We start from the raw sequence: 19,712 nt of genomic DNA on the forward strand, positions 1-19,712 counted from the left end.
AGTCTGTGTAAAATATTCATATTTATTAGGTTTTTACTTCAGGATATCAGTGAGGTCTTTTTTTTTTAAAGCAGTGAGAATGGCGTCCATATTGCTGCTCAAATCCAGGGCACTGAATTGGCAAAGATTGTAAACAGGCGGAATTATATCTTTAAATCTGTTAGATTATCAGTAAAAAACAGAAGACAGGTAGGTGTGGATTTTTTTGGACAGTCTTTCTCACTCATTAAGATGTATTGGATGTATTTGTGTGTGTGATGCATGATCCTCTCTGACCGTCCTGCCATCACGTTGTCCCACTTTCGCTGACAGAAGAAGACCCTGATGACAGACCCGACCCCCTGAACCTCAGGTCTGAACCTGCTCTAGAGCAGCTATGATGAGAACAGCATGAAGCAGGAGGAGCTTAGACTCAAAGAACGCTTCAGTTTTGGCCTAAAATATTTTGCATTTGTGCGTTGTTTTTTTAGATAAAGATTAACCAAGTGTGGTGACCCGTGGAAACGATAACCTATTTTCTCTTCAAGAAATGTTTGTTCAGGAATCACTGATATGTCGTTTACAGGAAGAGGACCAACACCACCTCTACACACCATGGCGTTGATTCATTTTTAAAACAGGAACGTCGCGAGGGTTAAAGAAAGTTGTGCACACGGGAAGGGAAAACACATTGTTTCATCAAATGAAAATAGTTGCTCAGACTTGAGCTCGCCGCTGTCTTTCTGTTTTATTTCTCTGTAGACGTGACATCAGCCTTCAAGAACTGGATGAACAAGTAGAATAAACGAGTCACCAGGCAGGATCTTCAGGTCGCACGTTCCCTGACTGACGCTGTGGTTCATGTCATGTCTTCAACGCTTAAGGGAGACGGTGGTTCAGCAGTTGACCGCTCGTCCCAGATGCGATCACCCCGCCCCTCTTTGTTCAAATGCAAACGTGCCCTCTGTGGGGGCATGCGCCCCCTGGGTCATTTTAATGACAAGGGGAATCAGAGCAGAGAGTTCACTGAACTAGTTCTTTCCTGGTTAACTGGTTTGATTGGAGCAGCTGATCAAAAGCATCATTGAGACCATTCCACTTTATAGAAACAGACAAGGATTTGCATGCACACCTACACACACACGTACACCACACATACATATGATCTACCGGTATACACAAGCACACCCCAACACACATATACTCACAGACACACACCAGGCAAACACAGCAAACCTACACACTAGCACACAAAAATACACATCCACATGAAACACGCATATACATAGGACATACCGGTATACACAAGCACACCCCTACATACATTTACTCACAAACACACACCAGGCATCCACACAAGCACATGCACACCACAGCTACACACTAGCACACAAAAATACACATCCACACATGCACATGAAACACGCACCTACATAGGACACACCGGTATACACAAGCACACCTCGACACACACATACTTACAAACACACATCACAGCTACACGCTAGCACACAAAAATAGATACACACACGCATGCATGCATGCACATAACACACACAGATACATGAAAATACACACACCACGCATACATAGGATATATATACACAAGCAGATAAACCACACATACACACATGCATGCATGCATGCACATCTCGCACACAAATACACATAAGGACACATCCACCGACACCCACACACGCTCCCACAAACACATCTGGTATGTAAAGTCCAATCTACAAATCCTAACCCCTTCAGAATATTTTTAATATTTTTTCTAAAATCGAGGCAAACACCTTTGCAAAATTTGTATTTAAAAATGGTTCACTTTTGGTTCAAACCACAAAAAAACTCAAAAGAGACATTTGTTTTTAAATAAAAAGGTTCTTTTGAGCTCAGACCAGCAATAATTACAGCATACATGATTCAAAAAAAGGGTTTGATCAGTAACCCCGGTGGAGGTGGGCTGAGTTTCATGGAGTTCCTCCTGGTTCTGTTCGGGTTCTCCGTGGAAAACGTGTTCTAAAAGGCTGCTAAGGCATTTGAAAGTTTAGCCTGTTGCTTTGGTTTCTATTGTCGGTGCTAAATCAGGGTTTTTCTTCTTTCAAACGTATGCAAGACCGCAACTTTGTCAATATTTATATAGAATTATGTATAAAAACAAACCAAAAAGAACTGGTTTCCATGAGGTTGGTGAGGCATCAGGGTGAAAAATAGTTTTGTTCTGTCTGAGAAAAATCTCCTCCAGTTTATAATGGTGTCAGAGACTGTGGGGTGACCAGCAGCCCACAGTCTCTCAGTAGCTAAACATCTGCTGAGCAGAGCCACTCTGCTGCTGCAGGGGCGATGGCTGCCCCTGGCTGCCCCGCCCTTGCTCACCGCCCTGGCTCTGGCACTCCTGGCTCTCACCCTGGGCCCCCTCCACCACCTGTGTAACCTGGCTGCCCTCGGCCGGCGGTACGGGCCTCCAAGCCAGAGTCGGGGCCTCCATCTGGTGGCTCATGGGATTGACCAGAGTGGTGAGATTGATGAAATGGGCGACAGACTGCGGGGCCCCGCCGGCGGAGCCCACGGCCTCGTGCACGAGCTCGGCCGGGCGGTTGTGGAGCACGGCGGAGCCGCTGACGGCGTCGAAGGTGACGGTGAGGATGGAGTTGTCCAGCGTGAGGGGGCGGTCGCTGGCGGTAAGATGACCCACGGCGACAGGCTGCAGGCTGGTGAACTGGGCGGGGGCGTGGCTGGTGATGGGAGTCACCGTAATGTTGGTCAGCCCTACAGAGCTGTTGGGGGAGGGGGCTGATGGAGTGTTCGGGTCAGCCAGGACGACCACCTGAAATGAGAGTTATCCAGGTCAACCACAGAGACTGAACATTTACTGATGGAGAGAGAAGAAACGCACGGAAAAAAATTCAGATTATTATATCTAATCTACTACTAAACTACTACTGTTTCTCTTTCGGCTTTTCCCATCAGGGGTTGCCACAGCGTTGCCACAGTCGCATGGTAAACTTGGCAATGTTTTACGCCGGAAGCCCTTCCTGACGCAACCCTCTCAAAGCAACCGGGCTTGGGACCGGCACAGAAGTAGAGAAGGGAACAGGGAGCAGCCGGAGTCGAACTCTGGTTTCACGGACGGAAGGCGCCGCAAACCAGCACGAGCTAAACCGGCTCCCTACTACTAAACTACTACTAAAGATGAATTTATGCAGGTTATTTTTACTCTTGTATGTCAGCTCCTCCAGTGTTTGAAATTCAATTATATTAAGACGGACAGTTTTAAATATCAGTTTAAAGCCCCACTCTGATCACCTTGATCCATTTTCGTTCCCAGTGGTCTTCTAGTATGTTTATGCCGTTTTTTTAGCAAAAAAAATTAAAAGAAATTGCCATTTTTCTTAGAACATAGTTTCTGCCGAACGGCAGGAGTTCATTAGAAATTCACCTTTGAGTTGGGGACGGGACTGTTGGTGCGCAGCAACCCCGCCACCATTCCCCTCCCCGTTGCTGAAAGCTCTATGTTAACGCTCTCTCCTGCTAGCTTACAGCCCCTCACCCCCCCCAAACTAACATTACTAGAGCAACTAAAATGGTAAAAGCTATTTTGGGGCTATCCAGCCGTACAGTTTGGATCCAGATTCCAGCTCAGACGAGGAAAACAAAAACATTTATGGATCTATTTGTCTGCAGGTGGATCCATCAGAATGGAGCAGAACAGGGAGCTGGGGGCCCATACAGCATATTTTCTACATCACAAAAACACTCGTTTTCAAACAGCATTTACTCCCAAATTCATAATGATTTGAATAAAGAAATACTCCAAAAACACCATTTCCATTGAAAAGGGTCTTTTAATACCTTTATAACAGTTGGTGGCATCTAACTTTCTTTCCCCCTTTTTATTTAATATATTTCAGTTTTTCATGGAATTTGTTCCCATTTGTAGATTTATGCTGTTCTTTTTAAATTTCTGTTCTCAATTATTATTCTCTTTTTGTTGTTAACCCCATTAGATACCCTAGTGCTGTAAAGTGCTTTAAAAATAAATATTCATTATTTATTCATTCATTTTAAGTTTGTGCAGAAAAAAAACATGAAAAGTAAACAAAGACTTGTAAAAATTCTTGGATGCTGTTGTGGAAAGACGAGTTTAGTGTACAGGACCACATTAGAGTTTATCTGACTGTTTGTCTCCTGCAACTCAACGTTCTGACTTTAAATCCATGAAAAGACCTGCCTTAATGGATTGAACCTCAAACTCGGATCATCTAACAATCCATTATCAAGGATTTTGGAATCATTTACAGCAGTTTCTATTATCTTCTGCTTCAGTCAGGTGAACCTTCCTCCCCGTGTGCTTACAGCTTAAAGTGATTAGATTGGTCTTTTCTTCCCTGTTCATTCCAGCCTTCAGTTTCATTTCCACAGCTGCTTCTTGTGGTTCATATTGTTCATAATTCCAGAGTTTAGTCACCTCCTGACATCAGTAGTGTGTATTTCTGTCTGGAGTGGAGTCAGTTTTTCGTTGTGTGATGCTCGTCTGTCTGTGGTCCGGTGTCTTTAGCCCTGAGTTTATCACAACCTCAGAAGGCCCGTCTGCCTTTGGCAGTGTAAATGAGTTTTTACATGAAGCTGTCGTCGTTTCTGCTCTTCTTCAGCCCCGTTCAAAGCCTTTCTTGCTGTACAGGGGGAGCATGCGTTTTGTTTTTGCTGCTGAAAGCGTGAGCACCTGCTGGATGCTCTGCACGGCAGAGTCCGTCTCCGTCTCATCCCCGACGATGACGGTGTTGAACTCGGCGACGGGCTCCTGCCTCGCCTCACTGAAGTCCCCGTAGTCGTCGGTGTCGGAGAGCTCCGGCTCGGCTACGGCTCGCTGCTTCCTCTTGGGCTGCCGGGAAGGTCGCGCAGGCCGATCCAGGGACATCCCGTCCTTTTCCAGGGACAGCGTGGACTGCAGAGGAATTCATTTCAGATAAAAGGGAAACTAAAAGCCCCACCCCCTGTTGTCATGTTGCTGGAATTCATAGTTTAAGACGTAAATAACCAAGAATTTAGTTTAGAGCTTCAGAGGTTTTCCTCTCATTGTGGTTCATTCAGGCTAAATGACGCTAAACCAGTTGAAATGATCGGAATTCCTTAGTCTGGAATGCTTTCAGGTCTGAGAAGAGCAGGTTGGAGTGCATGCTCCCTGCAAACTACAGCCAGACCAGGATAAAAACTCCAGCAGGGACTCTGAGCAAATCGCATGCAGACTTCACAAAAAGGAGGTCTCACCTGAACATGACTGACAGAAGAATTACTGACTGCAGAGTTCTCCTGGAGATCATCAAAGTCGTCGCTCCTCAAAGACGCCGCCTGCAGGCACAAGAAGGAATGACATCAGCTCTGCGGCTCCAGCGGGGCTGCGGCGTGCCATCCGCTCTCTCACCGAGTCGGGGTGTTTGCGCCGCAGGTGTCGGTTCATGGAGGCGCGGGTGGACACCTTGGTCCCACACAGGTGGCAGGACTGGGCCTCCACCTTCTCGTGGGTCAGGTGGACGTGCTTCTGCAGCATGTACTCTGTCAGGTACTTCTTATCGCACGTCTCACATTTCCACGTTTTTCCAACTGCAGCAGAAAAAGTGAGGAAAAGTTCAACTCTCCAGAGCTCTACTTCAAATGAGGGAAGAGAAGACACAGATGTTTACTCAGAAATCACACTTCTGCTTTAGACGTTCCTAAATAATATTGAGGTGGTGAATTCCACCTTAAAATCAATAAATGAGCAAACAGAAACAATCGCTATCCAATTCATCTAACTAGAAAATAATGGTTTCCATTGCAGTGTTGCTAAATATTTAAATTTCGATTCACCTCAAAAGCCCCGTCCTCCAAGCACAAAACCTTTGCTAAAAGTTTTTTTTAAACTGCCGTGTTTCCGTTAGACAAATTCAATGTTACAAATCCAGTTTGCGCAATTTCCTAGTCAACAGAAACACAACTGTCGATCGCTTAGTGTAGTGCTTCTCAATTATTTTTTGCCAGGCCCCCCTAGGAAAAAGAACATTTTTTGCGCCCCCCCATAACCCCCACCCCACACACTCGCATGGTGACAACATATTTGGTTAGTCTCTATAAAAATTGTGTAAGTATACCTAGAATTGTATCGTTTAACAATAACAAAAGAAAAAAAATCAATGTAATCCACGTTCAACATATATTAACTTTATTTTGTCACACAGCAACCCAGTTAAAGTCTAAAACAGGAAAGTATCTTAAAGTGTCTGAAATAAAAATAAAAATCTATCATTCCTTATTTAAACTAGAAACATTTTGACCAACTGAACCATTTGATGCTGAGAAAAATAATTCAATCAATAAATAATATTAAATGTAAATTGACCTGAAACATTAACACAGCAGCACCAATATATTTTATGTTTTTAGTCTGAAGAAATAGGTAGAAAACATTGTTCTGGATTTTTTTCTAAATGATGGATTATTTATTTATGATCTCATAAAGTGCAGCTGTTTTCCTGCATTACCTGCTGTCTTTCTGTCAAAAACTGACACCAACTAAACCACAGGCAGACAAAGAATACATTTATGGAAAATAAAGACACATCATCAAAATGTCTACAATAGTTCATAAAGAATGATATTATTAGCATGAGCTGAGGAATCTAAAGGCACGTGATGATTCTGGTGTTGCGCAACAGGCACCGCTTGCAGCTCTCTATGTGCCCCGTTCCACCTGGCAGCCTGAGCCCACTGCCCCTCCCCTTTTGTTTTGACACACGCGTGTGACAGGAGACGGGAGCAACTGCAGGGACGGGGATTCACAGGTTTCAGGCTGTTACAAACTCTGTGATTTAACAGACAATAGGAACCGAATAGTGGGGCAGATTTTTTTCCAAGCACTGTGTCACCACCGCCCCCACGTTAAATCTGCGCACCTGACAATTGCCCGTATTACCTGTGCCTAAAACCGCCACTACCGTGCACCCCCCTGGCATGGCATTTGAGAAGCACTGGCTTAGCGGGACAACAGGCAGGACACTGGAGCTGGAGTTGGACACCTGTGCTGTACAGGAAGCGTAGATCCAGCACGAGTCTAGCTTCAGAACACGAGCCCCTCACCTGTGTGGATGAGTTTGTGCGTCTCCAGAGTGGTCCTCTCACTGAACGTCTTTCCACACAACTCGCACATGAAGTCTTTGATCCCTTTAAGCATAGGAGCAGACCTCAGATGCCAACGCAGGGATCAACACCATAAAATGTGCAGGTCCTTGAAGTCACCTGTGTGTCTCTTGTAGTGTTTCAACATGTTGACCTTTTGGGCAAACTTGCGGTTGCATTCTTTGCACTCGTACTCTTTGATGCCCTTGTGAAGCTTCATGTGGTGCCTCAGAGCATGCTTGGTCTTCATGCCTGAGAGGGAGAAGTGTCAAGAAACACTGGCTGCTCCGTGTCTTCTGAGCTCTTTACACAGTGACATAAAAAAAAAAAAAGCAATAACGGTGGACGCTCACCTTTACCGCACTCTGCACACAGGTAGTCCCTGTTGTCGTCGTGAACCCTGAGGTGCTCCTTCAGCATGTCCTTCCTCGCGAATGATTTGCCGCATTGTTCGCAGCCGTGACTCTTCACTCCTGGGTTTAAAGCACATCCATCAACCGTCAGCCACACCAAGATAATCCCCGTCGAAGACATTTCCCGACAGACGCTGGCAGATCTCACCTGTGTGGATGATCTTGTGCCTTTCCAGGTTCCCGATACTGTTGAAGATTCTTCCACAGATCTCACATGGGTGGATGTACCTTTAGGAGATCACAGATGGTGGCAGTCAACGCAAGGATGCCAAACACGGCATGTTCTCTTTAGGCACCAGATCAAAACCACGAGTTCTTGCATGTGTTTGCGTCTTACTTTTGCACTGCAGGGTCTGGCAGTTGCTCTCTGTGGATGACCAGATGTGCGTTGTACGTGGCCTTCAGGGCAAAATGGCGGTTGCAGATGGCACAGCCGTAGCCTTTCTCTTTGTGTTGCTCCATAATGTGCTTCAGATATTCTTTACCCTTAGCAAATGATAACTAAAGAGAAAAACGTACAAAAATGAGTGTCTGCATTTCTGCTGCTGTAATCCGAACATCTGGGGAGGACTGCCCTCATCTGGCAGCTCCCGTCACATGACCACAGTGCAGCAAGAACCAGCTCAGGCAGAATAAAATAATAACCATAAACTTTATTTCTATAGCGCCTTCAAGATAAAAATCACAAAATGCTTCACAGCAAAACACGGTAAAACAGAATATAAAAAGAGTTATGACAAAGCCATTTTAAAAAGATGGCTTTTTAGCTGCTCTTTAAAAGGAAACACTGAGTCTGCAGATCTGAGGCTGAGACGAAGGGAGTTCCAGAGCGATGGAGCCACTGCTGCAAAAAAGGCTCCATCGACTTTAGTTTTTAACCGTGTTCTCCTAACAACCAGCAGACCCTGGTCACATGATCTCAGGGACCTGCTGAGAGTGGACAGCTGCACAAGGTCTTTTACACAGACCGGTGCTTGGAAATTAAGAGCTGTGTGTGTTAAAACTGGGAGTTTAAAATTGGTTAAAAGCCTTTCCGCAGAATTCTGGCCAACCTGGAGCCGTTCTAAAGATTTTTTGCTAAAACATGTAAAGATGGAGTTGCAATCATCCAGACGAGAAAATATAAAAGCGTGGGTGAGCATCTCCATCTCAGACGGAGACACAATTGGACTCAGTTTTGCAATGTTTTTAAGATGATAAAAACAAGAGCGAACAAGTGGCCCGACATGAGAGTCAAGGGATAAAACCGGGTCGAGGGTTACCCCGAGGTTCATGACATGACAGAGGGTTTGATAAAGGAAGCAAGTGGAGCAACCCACTGGACTATCTGGGGAAGGTAACTTTAGGAACACAGACTAAGACCTCAGCTTTGGCTTCATTTAGTTAGAGAAAGTCCTTATTCATCCAACTCTTGACTGAATCCAGACACCTGCGTAAAATCTGTATTTTAAAAACATCCTGGGGTTTAAAACTCACATAAAGCTGAATATCATCAGCATAAAAATGATAGGAAATATCATTAAAAGAACTTAAAATATGCTGCAAAGGCAGAATGACTCACCTGACACTTTTTACAGTTGTACTTGTGGTGTTCAGGGTCGTCTTCATCTTCGTCCTCATCGGTTTCGTCGCTGTCGTCAGCGGAGATGCCGATCTTCTTGATGAAATCTTCTCTTTCCTGCTCATCCATTAAAGCGATGTCCTGCAGACAGAACACCATCCTATCACTGTTGGGCGGATGCTGAAGGTAGGCGCTTGCAGGCTGCCTGGAACACCCGCCTCCTCCGTTTCTCTTCCAAATGACGACCCACAGAAGACGACGGCCTCACCTTGAAGTGCACGTGAATGTGGTCTCTGAGGACGTCCACGCGGAAAAACTTCCTGCCGCAGATCTCGCAAGTGTATTTCTTGTCGCCGTGGGTCAACAGATGCTTGTTCATGTTGCTCCTGCAGGAGAACACCTGTGCGGAGGAGGTGTGCATTTCAAAGGCTGTGTCAACAGATGGCTGAAAAAACCACTCTGTAGGTAATGTGTGGACATTTCCTCGAAGTTTTCTCAAACAGCAAACGTTCCTGCATTCGACACTCATGTTCCTTTCCCGGGAGTTCCCAACATCTTAAACCTGTTTTGTAGAAACAGAAGCACACAGGTTCCTGTGTTTTGCAACCCAAAAAAATAAAAATTGATCAATTTTCTATTTGATCAGTTTTCTATATGGAATTTAAGCATTAACTATATAAGAGAACTGGACTGAGTGATGTGACGTTATCCATACAAGATGAAGCCAATTCAGTCACCAATGTATTACTCTGAGCCAGAAATCGTTGGCAAGCAGTGATCTGTCTGAGTCCACGTTTCTATGGCAACCACTCTGACCATTCAGGTGTGAGCTTCTTGGAAAGCCACACCCCCCACCACTCTGGAGAATCTGTTGAACGTTTCGAATTTTCAATGGGAGATCACCTACTTTTTATGAGACATCTGATTGGTCAATTTATACGTTGAGAAAACATCATGAAAAGTTTATCAAGAACATGTTAGACATGTTTCTGACCAGTAGGATGACTGAGTAATAACTTTATTTTTCTGTACAAGTCTATGGGATTTTGGCTTCTTGGAGCCAGCGGGTGGGTACTTCCTGTTTAAAACCCAGGGGGGAGGAGTCACTCAGTCCAGTTCGCATATGACTTCAATGAGTTTAAGGCTTTCTTCTTGTTCATCAGACTTGTGCCCACCTGAACTCGCCCTAACGCTCTCCACAGAAGAGACCTCGAGTGCAGAGGGATGCTTGCATGAACGGAGAGTAAAACGCCACGTTCCAACGCAGCACACAGCCTCCGTGTCTGCAGAATGCACTGGAAGTGTGCCCATCCAAACATGGACACAACCTTGGTTTTTTTTTGGCAGCTGTAGTTCATTTTTCCAACTCATCCTGAGCGTCTCGTCTCATCTATCGGGGTCTCACTTATATCAAAGCGCCGACAGCAGCGACAGGAATGATCTGCTCTCAGACTGCAGTGTGAGCTGACATCAGAGGGGTAGAGGGGAGAGGAGGCGGGCCTTGAACGGTGCTGGGTCACCCGCTGCTCGCGCAGGACTTTACCTTGCCGCAGATGGGACATGGAGACGGCTCCTTTCTGTACTTTGTCCCTTCTTCTCCATTGGTGTCCAGCTCTTCTCTCTTCATATGCTTTGGTCCTGTCCACAAGAGATACTTTTGACTAAAATTTGACTAAAAGACTTCGCCCGTGAACGGTTAAGAAAATCGCCTGCCTGTGACAATGAATTAAAGACCCACTCCTGGGAAAATCGTGTTTTTTGTGGCAGTTTTCTGATGATCTATTTAGAGTATCAAGCTCATTTCTGAGTATTTCTTTATTCAAATCATTGTGAATGAGGAGCAGATGGAAAATGCAGTCTGAAAAAGATCGTATGTGTTATGTAGGGCATTTAACGGGTGAGTCACAAGCTCCCTGCTCCGCATCATTTTAATGCATCCACTTACAGCCAAAAAGTCTTTGTTTTCCTCATAGGAGCCAGAATCTGGATCTAAACTGTACGGCGAGGATTGCTCGCCATTTTTGTTTGCACCGATAATTTTATGTTGGGGGTGTGAGGGCTGTAAGCTAGCGTGAGAGAGAGCACGCATTAACAGAAAACAGAGAGGCGCCAAAAATCATGCCCAGAACTCAGGGGTGAATTTCTAATGAACTCCTGCCACTCTTCAGAAACTGTGTTCTAGAAAACGACAGGCTTTTCTGATTTTGGCTAAAAAAAAACCGGCATAATCATAAATAAAAGACCACTGGGAACGCTTTGACAATAGATCAAAGGATGACTGGAGTGGGACTTTCATTGAATAGAAGCCTTTAACTCACGCATGGGAATTCTGTTGAGCATCAGCGGGACTCACCCACGCTGTGTCTCCTGTGGTGCTCCTGCATCACGTCTTTGCGGTAGAACATTTTGTTGCAGATTTCGCAGGAGTAGAGCTTCTCGCCGTGCTTCTTCTTGTGCTTGGAGAGGTTGCTGTTGGTGGAGAAGAACCGCGAGCAGATGTCACACTGGAACGTCTTGTCATCTAGAGATAAAGTCAGGCACATTAGAGCGGGTTCCATGGCGACCGTCAGGAAGGCGCCTCCAAGGTGTGGAAGAAAACTAATCTGAGGAGACGTTTGTGCACCTGTGCGGCAGTTGTGGAACTTCAAAGCGTTCTCGAGCCGGAAGGATTTCTCGCAGGTGTTGCATTTGTACCTGTACTCTTTGTCAGGCTGTCAGAAATCAAAAAAAAACAAATAAATAAATAAACGAAGACGTGATTTGGAGGAAGGAAGTCTTCAGGCAGCCATTGGGAGGCTCACTCACCACATTCTTGCTGTGCTTGTAGGAGATGTGCTGCTTCAGACTCTCCTTACGGCTGAATAACTTATCGCATTCGTCACACTTGAACAGCTTATCACCTGGACAACAAGGAGAAGTTCAGTGTTCTCCATTTGGAAGCGACGGAGCCAACCGCGCTGCGCCGGCACCAACCGTGAGAGCGGATGTGCCGGTTGAGGTTGCTGCTGTTCTGGAAGATCTTGCTGCACAGGGAGCAGCGGTAAACCCGTTTGTGCTCCCGCGTTTTGTGCCTCTTCGGGACAACCGCGCCGTCCGCCGCCGAGCTCAGCAGGCTCCTGCCGTCTGCCGCCGCCGCCTCTCGGGGCCTGGGCGCTGACCCTTCCGCCGGGGGCCTCGCATCTACACAAAGACAGACCCAGCATCAGGAAGAAAAAAAAGCTAGGATGGATCCGAACGCAGCGGCAAACAATATGAAGGATCAGAAGGTCCACCTTCAGGTAAAACTGTTTAGCTCTAACACTAAAATCTGACGGAAATTGCTGTTTAGTGACCTTCAGAGTTGTAAAAACCTGCAAGTTTTGAACGTGGAAGCTCGAAACAGACTTTTCACTGGAAGTGGGATGACTGTAGCCATAGACAAGTTCAGCATACATCAGCACAGTCATGGCTAAGACTGTGGAAGTCTTAGCCATGACTGTGCTGATGTATTCCGAAGTACAGGAGTAAATGTAGCTTCTGTTTCTCATTTCTAACCTCTGACTCTGTTTGCTGCAGCTGAAGGCCCTAGCCGCCGAGCCCTGGCTCTCTTCCCTCGGCTTGGGCCGCTCTTACGGCACGGCTGAGGGGCGCCGCTCCCCCCTTCGGGAACTGGCGGGTCCTCCTCCTGGTGCAAAAGCGCTTCCATGGGAAGCACGGTTACCGTCTTGTCGCTGACAGGACTCACGGTGTTGTCTGTAAATCAACAGAAGTGAAGCGTGAGCCGTGGCACTTTGATTTACTGTCTGCAGAGGATAAACAAGTGAAAACTGTAAAAAATAAAAATAAAATAAAGGTTATAGACAACAGATGATGCAAAAACAACTATAAACTTACCCAAATTCTTGTTTTCAATCACCGGAGCCATATTGGACTCAATAATTTCTGAGGGCTCTATTTTAGTAGACGAAGGCACTACGTCTGCTTAAACAGGAAACGGAAACGATAAACATGTTGTCATGGCGACTGCCGGTGATGACTCGGTTCGGCGTTTTACCTGGGGGAGACATCAGTGACGGAAGCGGAGGCTTCAACATGGGTTTTTCCATCTTCTTGGCGTAGAAAGCTCCATACCAGACCCTCAGCTCTGTTCCCGGCAGCACATCCTGGAAAACGCAAATGCATGAGAGCCAAAAGCCACCGCCAACGGCAGCTCACACTTCAGCTGGGGCCTGCGCCGAGTATACCTGGGAGGTGTTGAAGTAAACGTCATCGTCCTGCTGGTAGGCGGTCAGGTTCTGGTGCCTGTGGTCGGTGGCAGGTCGCACCAGCATCATCCAGTTGCAGTCCTCCTCACTGCTGCAGTCGAAACACAGCACCATGCCCTCCTTCAGAAAAACCTGCTCATTGGAAGAAAGGCTTCAGTTAGCAACCACACTGTTAGCAGCACAGGTCTCTGTGGCCGAAAAGCATCAGGCTGCACCTTCAGAGGAAAAGCTCCTTCCTTTTCCACGCTGGAAACCCTCTTGGCCTCAAAAGGCCCAAAGCGAGTCCGTTTGACCAGCCGTCGGAGAACAAACACCCCTTCCTCTCCATTCGCCACCTCTCTGATCTCAAGGCTGTTGGGTAAAGAAGACCTGACCCACAACAAATGGCAAAAGGTAAATGGCGTATACATATATAGTGCTTTGCTACCGTCTTAGAGGCTCCAAAGCACTGTACCGTCCCACTCTCACACACATTCACACACTGAGGGCGGCCCCGCTGACCAACACTGGACCAACCTCCAACCACCAGGAGCAATGTGCGGTTCTTGCCCAAGGACACTTTCAACAGATGGGCAGGTAGGGCGAGAACTGAACCTGCGACTATTCGATCAGAGGTCGACCGCTCTACCTCTGCACCATGACCGCCAAAAGAGTAAATGAACAAGCTTCGATGGAAATTCGCTAAGAGCCAAATGTGCAAACATGGACACAAAGTCCAACAGTTTATCCAAAAGGTCATGACTTTTACTGAACTGTGTTCATTTCCTGATGGAGCTCACAGCTGGACACTTCCATTAGTGAACAGGTCTTAGAACTATGGACTCAATCCCAGACTTTGCATCAGAACTAACCTGTAAAACACAAAAAAGCTCAGGTCTTGGGGTATTTACCTCACTTTGGGTGACAACTTCAACAGAGGCAGGTAGAGTTTGCTACAAATGTTTTTTTTTTGTAATTAAAAGCTTAAAGCCTCCTCAAGCTTCAACTGTTGGACATCTGAGAAAAGTATCTGTAAATACAAGTTTTTTATTTCAGGCTGGAACCGAGATTTACCTTTAGTTCGTCTGTACAGTATTTACAAAATTAAACTGGACCGCAGCTTTCTTGACTCTAGGAATGGAAGTTGTAGAAATCCTACACAGACACACACTGGATGCCTCACATCACACTTAACATCTGGACTCTACCATTCAGAGTTGACGCTCTGTTCCGAGGAAAGATTTAAATTGCAAATATGTCTTGTTCTTCAGACTTCAACCATCGAATCCATTCAACAAGAATGAGGGAGACGTTTCTCCACATTTTCACCCACATGCTTAATTTTGCTGCTTATCTGATATAAATGTGGCCTCAGAACAGACGTTACCACTGTGACAGACTCATCACCAGAAAGTATTGTTGTGATGAAGTAACAATCACCAAAATAAAAATACGAGCATCCTAATGATGGACTAGTTATAAGAAACGCCAATGAATTCACCAACTATCGATTAGTACGCAGTAACACAGGAATGTGTACTGTGAGGATGTTTATCAGGTGTATGTGCGTGTTTGCAGGGTGTGTGTGTGTACATTACGTGTGTGTACACTGTGCAAGTGTATTCTGTGTATGTTTAGCATTAGAATGCATGTCCAGTGTGTTTACAGTGTGTGTGCACTGTATTTATGTGTACCATGTCTGAGTGTACCATGACTAGTGTTAAGTGTTTGAATGTACTGTTTCAATGTGTATGTTTACATCGGAATGCATATCAAGTGTATGTACAGTGTGTGTTTACTGAGTGTGATTGTATAGTGCATAAGTGTACAAGACATGTGTAACATGTGTGAATCAACTGTTTTAATGTGTGCAGTGTGTATACCGCTTGAATGCATATTATGTGTACAGCGGACATGTACGATGTGAGTGTACTAGGTTTGCATGTAACATGTGTGTAAGTACATGTACTGTGTTTCTGTTTACCATGTGTGTACTATGTGTACAGTGTGTGAATGTGTCGTATATGTATTCTGAGTGTGTATCTGTACCGTGCGTTAGTGTTGGTTTTGTGCACCATGTGTGTATACCATGGGTTTGTGTACAATGAGTATTTCTCTGTGTGTGTCTTTGCACCGTCTGTGTACAGTGTGTGAGTGTATACCATCTGTACACTGTGTAGGTGTGTGTATACACTAAGGTCGAATCCAAATTGCTTTCCTACCCCTCTGGCTCCTCCCTATGACTCCAGTTGTAGGGGTATTTGAAGCTGTAGTGGTGTCTGAAAGGGCTTTTTTTAAGGGGGAGCCGTAGCGACTTAGGGTTGACTATCCCTCTGCCTGTAGGGTAATCCGCTTGACACTGTGGCGCAGAGAGGAGATGCATTTCTTTGCGTGGGTGTGCTCTGAAGCACACAAGTTTACAATTAAATGTTAAGTGTTTGTTTTCGGTGACTTTTTAAAATAAAAAACTGATGCTGTTATCGATTTCTGAGCCAGAGCAGCTTCGCGCTAATGTAGTTGACCGGCGGCTATTGACGTCATCAAGCGGTGTTCATTCATCTTCCTCCGTTTCGTCCCTTACAGAGTCACGTCGCTGCCGGAACCTATCCCGGCCAATGACAGGCGAAGGCAGGGGACACCCTGGACAGGTCGTCAGTCTGTCGCGGTCATTAAGCGGTAGGTAGTAACACCCATTTTTAGAGGCATTATTTTTTTTTCATATCCCTCCAATTGGAGAAATAAATGTAGGGGTAAGGAGAAGCCGTAGGGGTAGGGAAGCAATTCGGGTTCAACTTAAGTATGTGTACCATGTTATTGTGTAACGTCTATTTGTTTGGTATGTATGTTCGTCCTGTACGAGCGTCTACTAAATGTATACGGTGAAGGTGTACCATGCGTAGTTGTACCATGGGTTTGTTTGTACCGTGTCTTCTATGTATGTACTGTGAGCACGTTTAATGTTTGTATGTATATGGTCAGTCTGTGCACCGTATGTGTGTACATTGCGTGTGTACCAAATGTACACTGTGTGGGTGTACTGTAAATATGTGTACCATGTGAATGTGTGACGTGTATTTGTACCAAGCGTTTGTTAGTACTATGCAAGTGCATACCACGTGTATGTATGCTGTGTGTAGCGTGTGAATGTGTACAGTGTTGGTGAGATCATGAAATGCTCCTGCATAGATGAGAGAATCTTCTCACCTGGTGGGGTGGAGGTGTTCTAAGTTTGGAAACGGTTCTTTTTTTGGAGGTATTTTTGTGGTACTCACCGAGCCCGGCTGAGCACGAAGGAGTCTTCTACGGTCACAAGAGGTCCCAACTCTGGACACTCAGAGTCATGGTACTGACCACAGTCCTCACACCCTGTGCAGTGAGACATACTTTTGATAAAAGTCCTTTAAATGTTAAGCAGGCGTTAAAGTTTTGACTGCCTACATTCTTTAAAAGCATGACTGGCATTAACAGACTGATCACTGGAACCTCTGATGTTTGGATTGGCAGATGAATTGGGGGGAGAAACGGATTGATACTCACAGATGAACTCATCTGGTGTCTGCTCAGCCATCATCTCCACCTGCATGGAGAAGAAGGAACATGGAGCCTTTACCAGCTAACAAAGCGTGCGCTGACAGCAGGTCCAGCTCGCCCTAAACTCTGCTGGCTGCTTTTCATAAAGGGACTTCTTGCGGGAGTGCTTCAGAACGTGGCTGTAGGAAGATGTGCATGACGGGAAACTCTTCAGTTCCACCTGAACGCATCAGCCGGACTGCCGCGGCTCGGCGGGCTTTCCTGACAGCAGGCGCTGCTTTTCATCGACAGACGCGCTTCAGGAGCGGCCGGGATCCAGAAACTCAGCGGATCCCAAACTCTAGCCGGGTTTTAACTCCGATCTGAGCGATTCCGCCACACTCAAATGTAACAAAGAACAGTCGGCATGGCGGCTGGACCGGAGACGCAAACACCCAAACCGGAGTCGATGCTTTTCGGCGGCCAGCGCCGAGCAGTGGCGGCCGCTCGGCGAAAAGCGCGGAGAGCCAGCCACTGCGCCTGCGCATTCGCGGTGAAACAGCGTGCGTGCCGAGCGACAAGTCCAAAGAATAATGCCGAAAAAACACGTTACCTTTTCTCAAAACACCGTTCATTTAGCGAGTCCTGACTCCGGGTTCCAATCCGCTCCAGGAACGGCGCAGGACCGGAAGAGCATATTCTCAACGGCATTATGGGAAATGTAGTCAAATAGCATTCTTAAAAATAAACCAAAACCTGCCTAGAAAAATTGACTACTACAAAATGCAAAAAAAAGGATAGACACATTTGTTTGAAAAATATTTAAAAAAGTATAAAAATAAAAATAATTGCAGAAAAAAACATTAAAAGTTAATTCCTCTCAAAAACTTCCAAAAGCATGAAAGGAATCTAACATTACTTTTCCTATTAGATTACCCAACACTACTGAATGAGAATTTTCAGAGGATGTTAAAGCAGTCGTAAACTTTTATAGTTTCTTAGAACGGTTTGAAACGGGTGGAGACCAAGGGCCACATTCCTGTTTTCCAGCATACTGTGTTCTGTCACGTTCTCATTGGCTTGATACACCTGATGCAGGTAATCGGCCGTCAGTAGGGTCATGGTATCTGGAAAACAGGCAAACGACGGCCTTTCAGGGCTGGATTTTCCCACCACTGGAGGACATGCTGAATGACAAACAGGACACGGGCAATTGTTCATTTGGAATACTGGTACTTTAAAAATGCATCCTAGTTATTATGTCAAATGTTTAATTTCATTGTTTTGTTGTTATGACTGTTGTTGAGTGGGGGTTTGGATTTTTATAAGCTTTCGCTTCTTCCATTCCCCTTTCAAATCTTATTTTCCAAGTCATGTATTGACTTATATTTTCTTTTTCCAGGTAAATGTTGATTTGATTTGAAATAAACTTGTTACATGTTACATGTTAGTTGTGACTGTTAGGAGAAAGTGGAAGTCTTACATGTACCAAATGTGTCTAATCCTCAACGAAGTAAACAAGGTCGAGTCCTCTGGTCACATTTACGGAGATGACCTGTGTTATGGTGTGAAAACATCTCAATTTAAGACATGCAGCACTCCATACAGCTCATCTTTGGATGACAGACACCAGAACTAGGAGGAAAATGTAGCAGGTTGCTTTTCACAGGTATACCTTCGTGGAACTGTTAACATCTTACTCCCAAACAAAGCAAGAACAAATCCTCAGCAGTTCTTGAAGGCAGCCACTAGAGGGAGTTCTGACCACCAGATCAATAGCCTACATCAGAGGTCCTCAAACTTTTTCTCTGTCTCCCCCATTTGGAGGAGGAAAAATGTTCACCCCCCACACCACAGAAAAAACGGAGACAAATTAAGTTAAATATGTTCAACTTTAATTCCATATCAAAATCTTAAACTTTCTTGCTGCTAGAGACTAGATAGATTTTAAATAAAGGATCATTCCTTTGGCAAGAACAATAACATTAAACCAATGTGCCAAAAGCAACACAAAATTGTGTTAATGGTTGCAATGCGCCTGCTTTGTGCTACACATCTTTCAGAACGAGGTTGCAGGTTTCTTACTGCAACTCTCAAGTCATGCTCAATACTGAGCCCAGCTCTGTTCTTTGTTTTCAAAGTGGCAACAGCAGAACATCTCCCAAAGATAGGACGTATACTGGAAGCATACATGAGTGGATGCTCCCTCTCCACACCCAGCAGAGTCCAGGGTGTGTCTGTGCTGTAGACCTCATCCTCAGGGTGGAGTCTGACGTGATTTCAATGAACTGATCCTCCTCAGCAGAGCTCAAATGAGCAGGTGCTCAATAATGGATCTATCAGCCAGTCGTATTGAGCACTTTTGTCTGGGAATTATATGAAAAAGACTCCTCGCAGGGAAGACATGTACAAAGTGAAGGATCTTTTATAAAATTGAAATAAATTAAATAAAGGATCATTCACTTTGTATGTTTTCTGTGAGAGGGGAGATCTTCTCCAGGGCCGAAGACTAATCTTCCTTCGGGGTTCACTTCCCCGTTCGAACCCTCAGAGTGGGTTAAGCCAAAAAAAAAAAAAAAAAAAAAGTCTCATTTCTTTAAGCAAAACTTTCTTTATTCCTTTTTTTGGTCTAAACTCCAAAAAAGGCGACTGACTGCATGTGTATGCACCCCACACGCACTCCTTCCCCCTCCTTTCCTGCACCGTGCGAGCTCAGACACACCGGTTTCAGCACACACACACTCATCCTACAACACATGCTTTTCTATGTTCAACTAATCTGATCACAGTTGCAGAGAAAGGCAGGTGTTGGTATCCAATCCATACCCGTCGTATGTGGGAAATACGTCAACGTCCAGACGGCAGATGCTATAA

The 19,712-nt window shown here is 45.4% G+C and overlaps 1 protein-coding gene across 3 annotated transcripts; it reads right to left on the reverse strand.

Annotated features, from left to right (window-relative positions):
- Positions 1 to 1,840: 1,840 nt before the first annotated feature.
- Positions 1,841 to 17,550, reverse strand: prdm15 (PR/SET domain 15). 3 transcript variants are annotated; one of them, XM_023962682.1, is made up of 24 exons: positions 17,452 to 17,550; positions 16,866 to 16,905; positions 16,601 to 16,694; positions 13,565 to 13,718; positions 13,329 to 13,481; positions 13,139 to 13,247; positions 12,979 to 13,065; positions 12,640 to 12,837; positions 12,079 to 12,285; positions 11,911 to 12,005; positions 11,729 to 11,816; positions 11,459 to 11,626; positions 10,649 to 10,743; positions 9,374 to 9,505; positions 9,106 to 9,246; positions 7,882 to 8,045; positions 7,693 to 7,772; positions 7,485 to 7,604; positions 7,252 to 7,383; positions 7,093 to 7,176; positions 5,402 to 5,580; positions 5,248 to 5,328; positions 4,703 to 4,924; positions 1,841 to 2,806 (listed from the first exon to the last, which is right to left on the reverse strand). In XM_023962682.1, exons 2-24 carry the CDS (start codon positions 16,897 to 16,899, stop codon positions 2,273 to 2,275), a joined length of 3,351 nt encoding a protein of 1,116 aa, XP_023818450.1. In that variant the 5' UTR covers positions 16,900 to 16,905; positions 17,452 to 17,550; the 3' UTR covers positions 1,841 to 2,272. The 3 variants fall into 3 exon arrangements, with proteins under 3 accessions (XP_023818450.1, XP_023818448.1, XP_023818449.1); XM_023962680.1 differs by lacking the exon at positions 17,452 to 17,550 and having other exon boundaries at positions 16,866 to 17,407; XM_023962681.1 differs by lacking the exon at positions 17,452 to 17,550 and having other exon boundaries at positions 12,979 to 13,062; positions 16,866 to 17,406.
- Between the last annotated feature and the right edge of the window lie 2,162 nt (positions 17,551 to 19,712).

The sequence above is a fragment of the Oryzias latipes genome, chromosome 14 (assembly GCF_002234675.1).
Source record: "Oryzias latipes chromosome 14, ASM223467v1".
Lineage (NCBI taxonomy): Eukaryota > Metazoa > Chordata > Actinopteri > Beloniformes > Adrianichthyidae > Oryzias > Oryzias latipes.

Excerpts from the sequence above, each read along its gene's own strand:
- prdm15 (XM_023962680.1), bottom strand. The coding sequence starts at position 16,911 with ATGCAGGTGGAGATGATGGCTGAGCAGACACCAGATGAGTTCATCT. Across the intron at positions 8,046-9,105 it reads ACAACTGTAAAAAGTGTCAG|TTATCATTTGCTAAGGGTAA; the intron begins GTGAGTCATTCT and ends TTTTCTCTTTAG. Across the intron at positions 7,384-7,484 it reads GTGTGCAGAGTGCGGTAAAG|GCATGAAGACCAAGCATGCT; the intron begins GTGAGCGTCCAC and ends TCTCCCTCTCAG.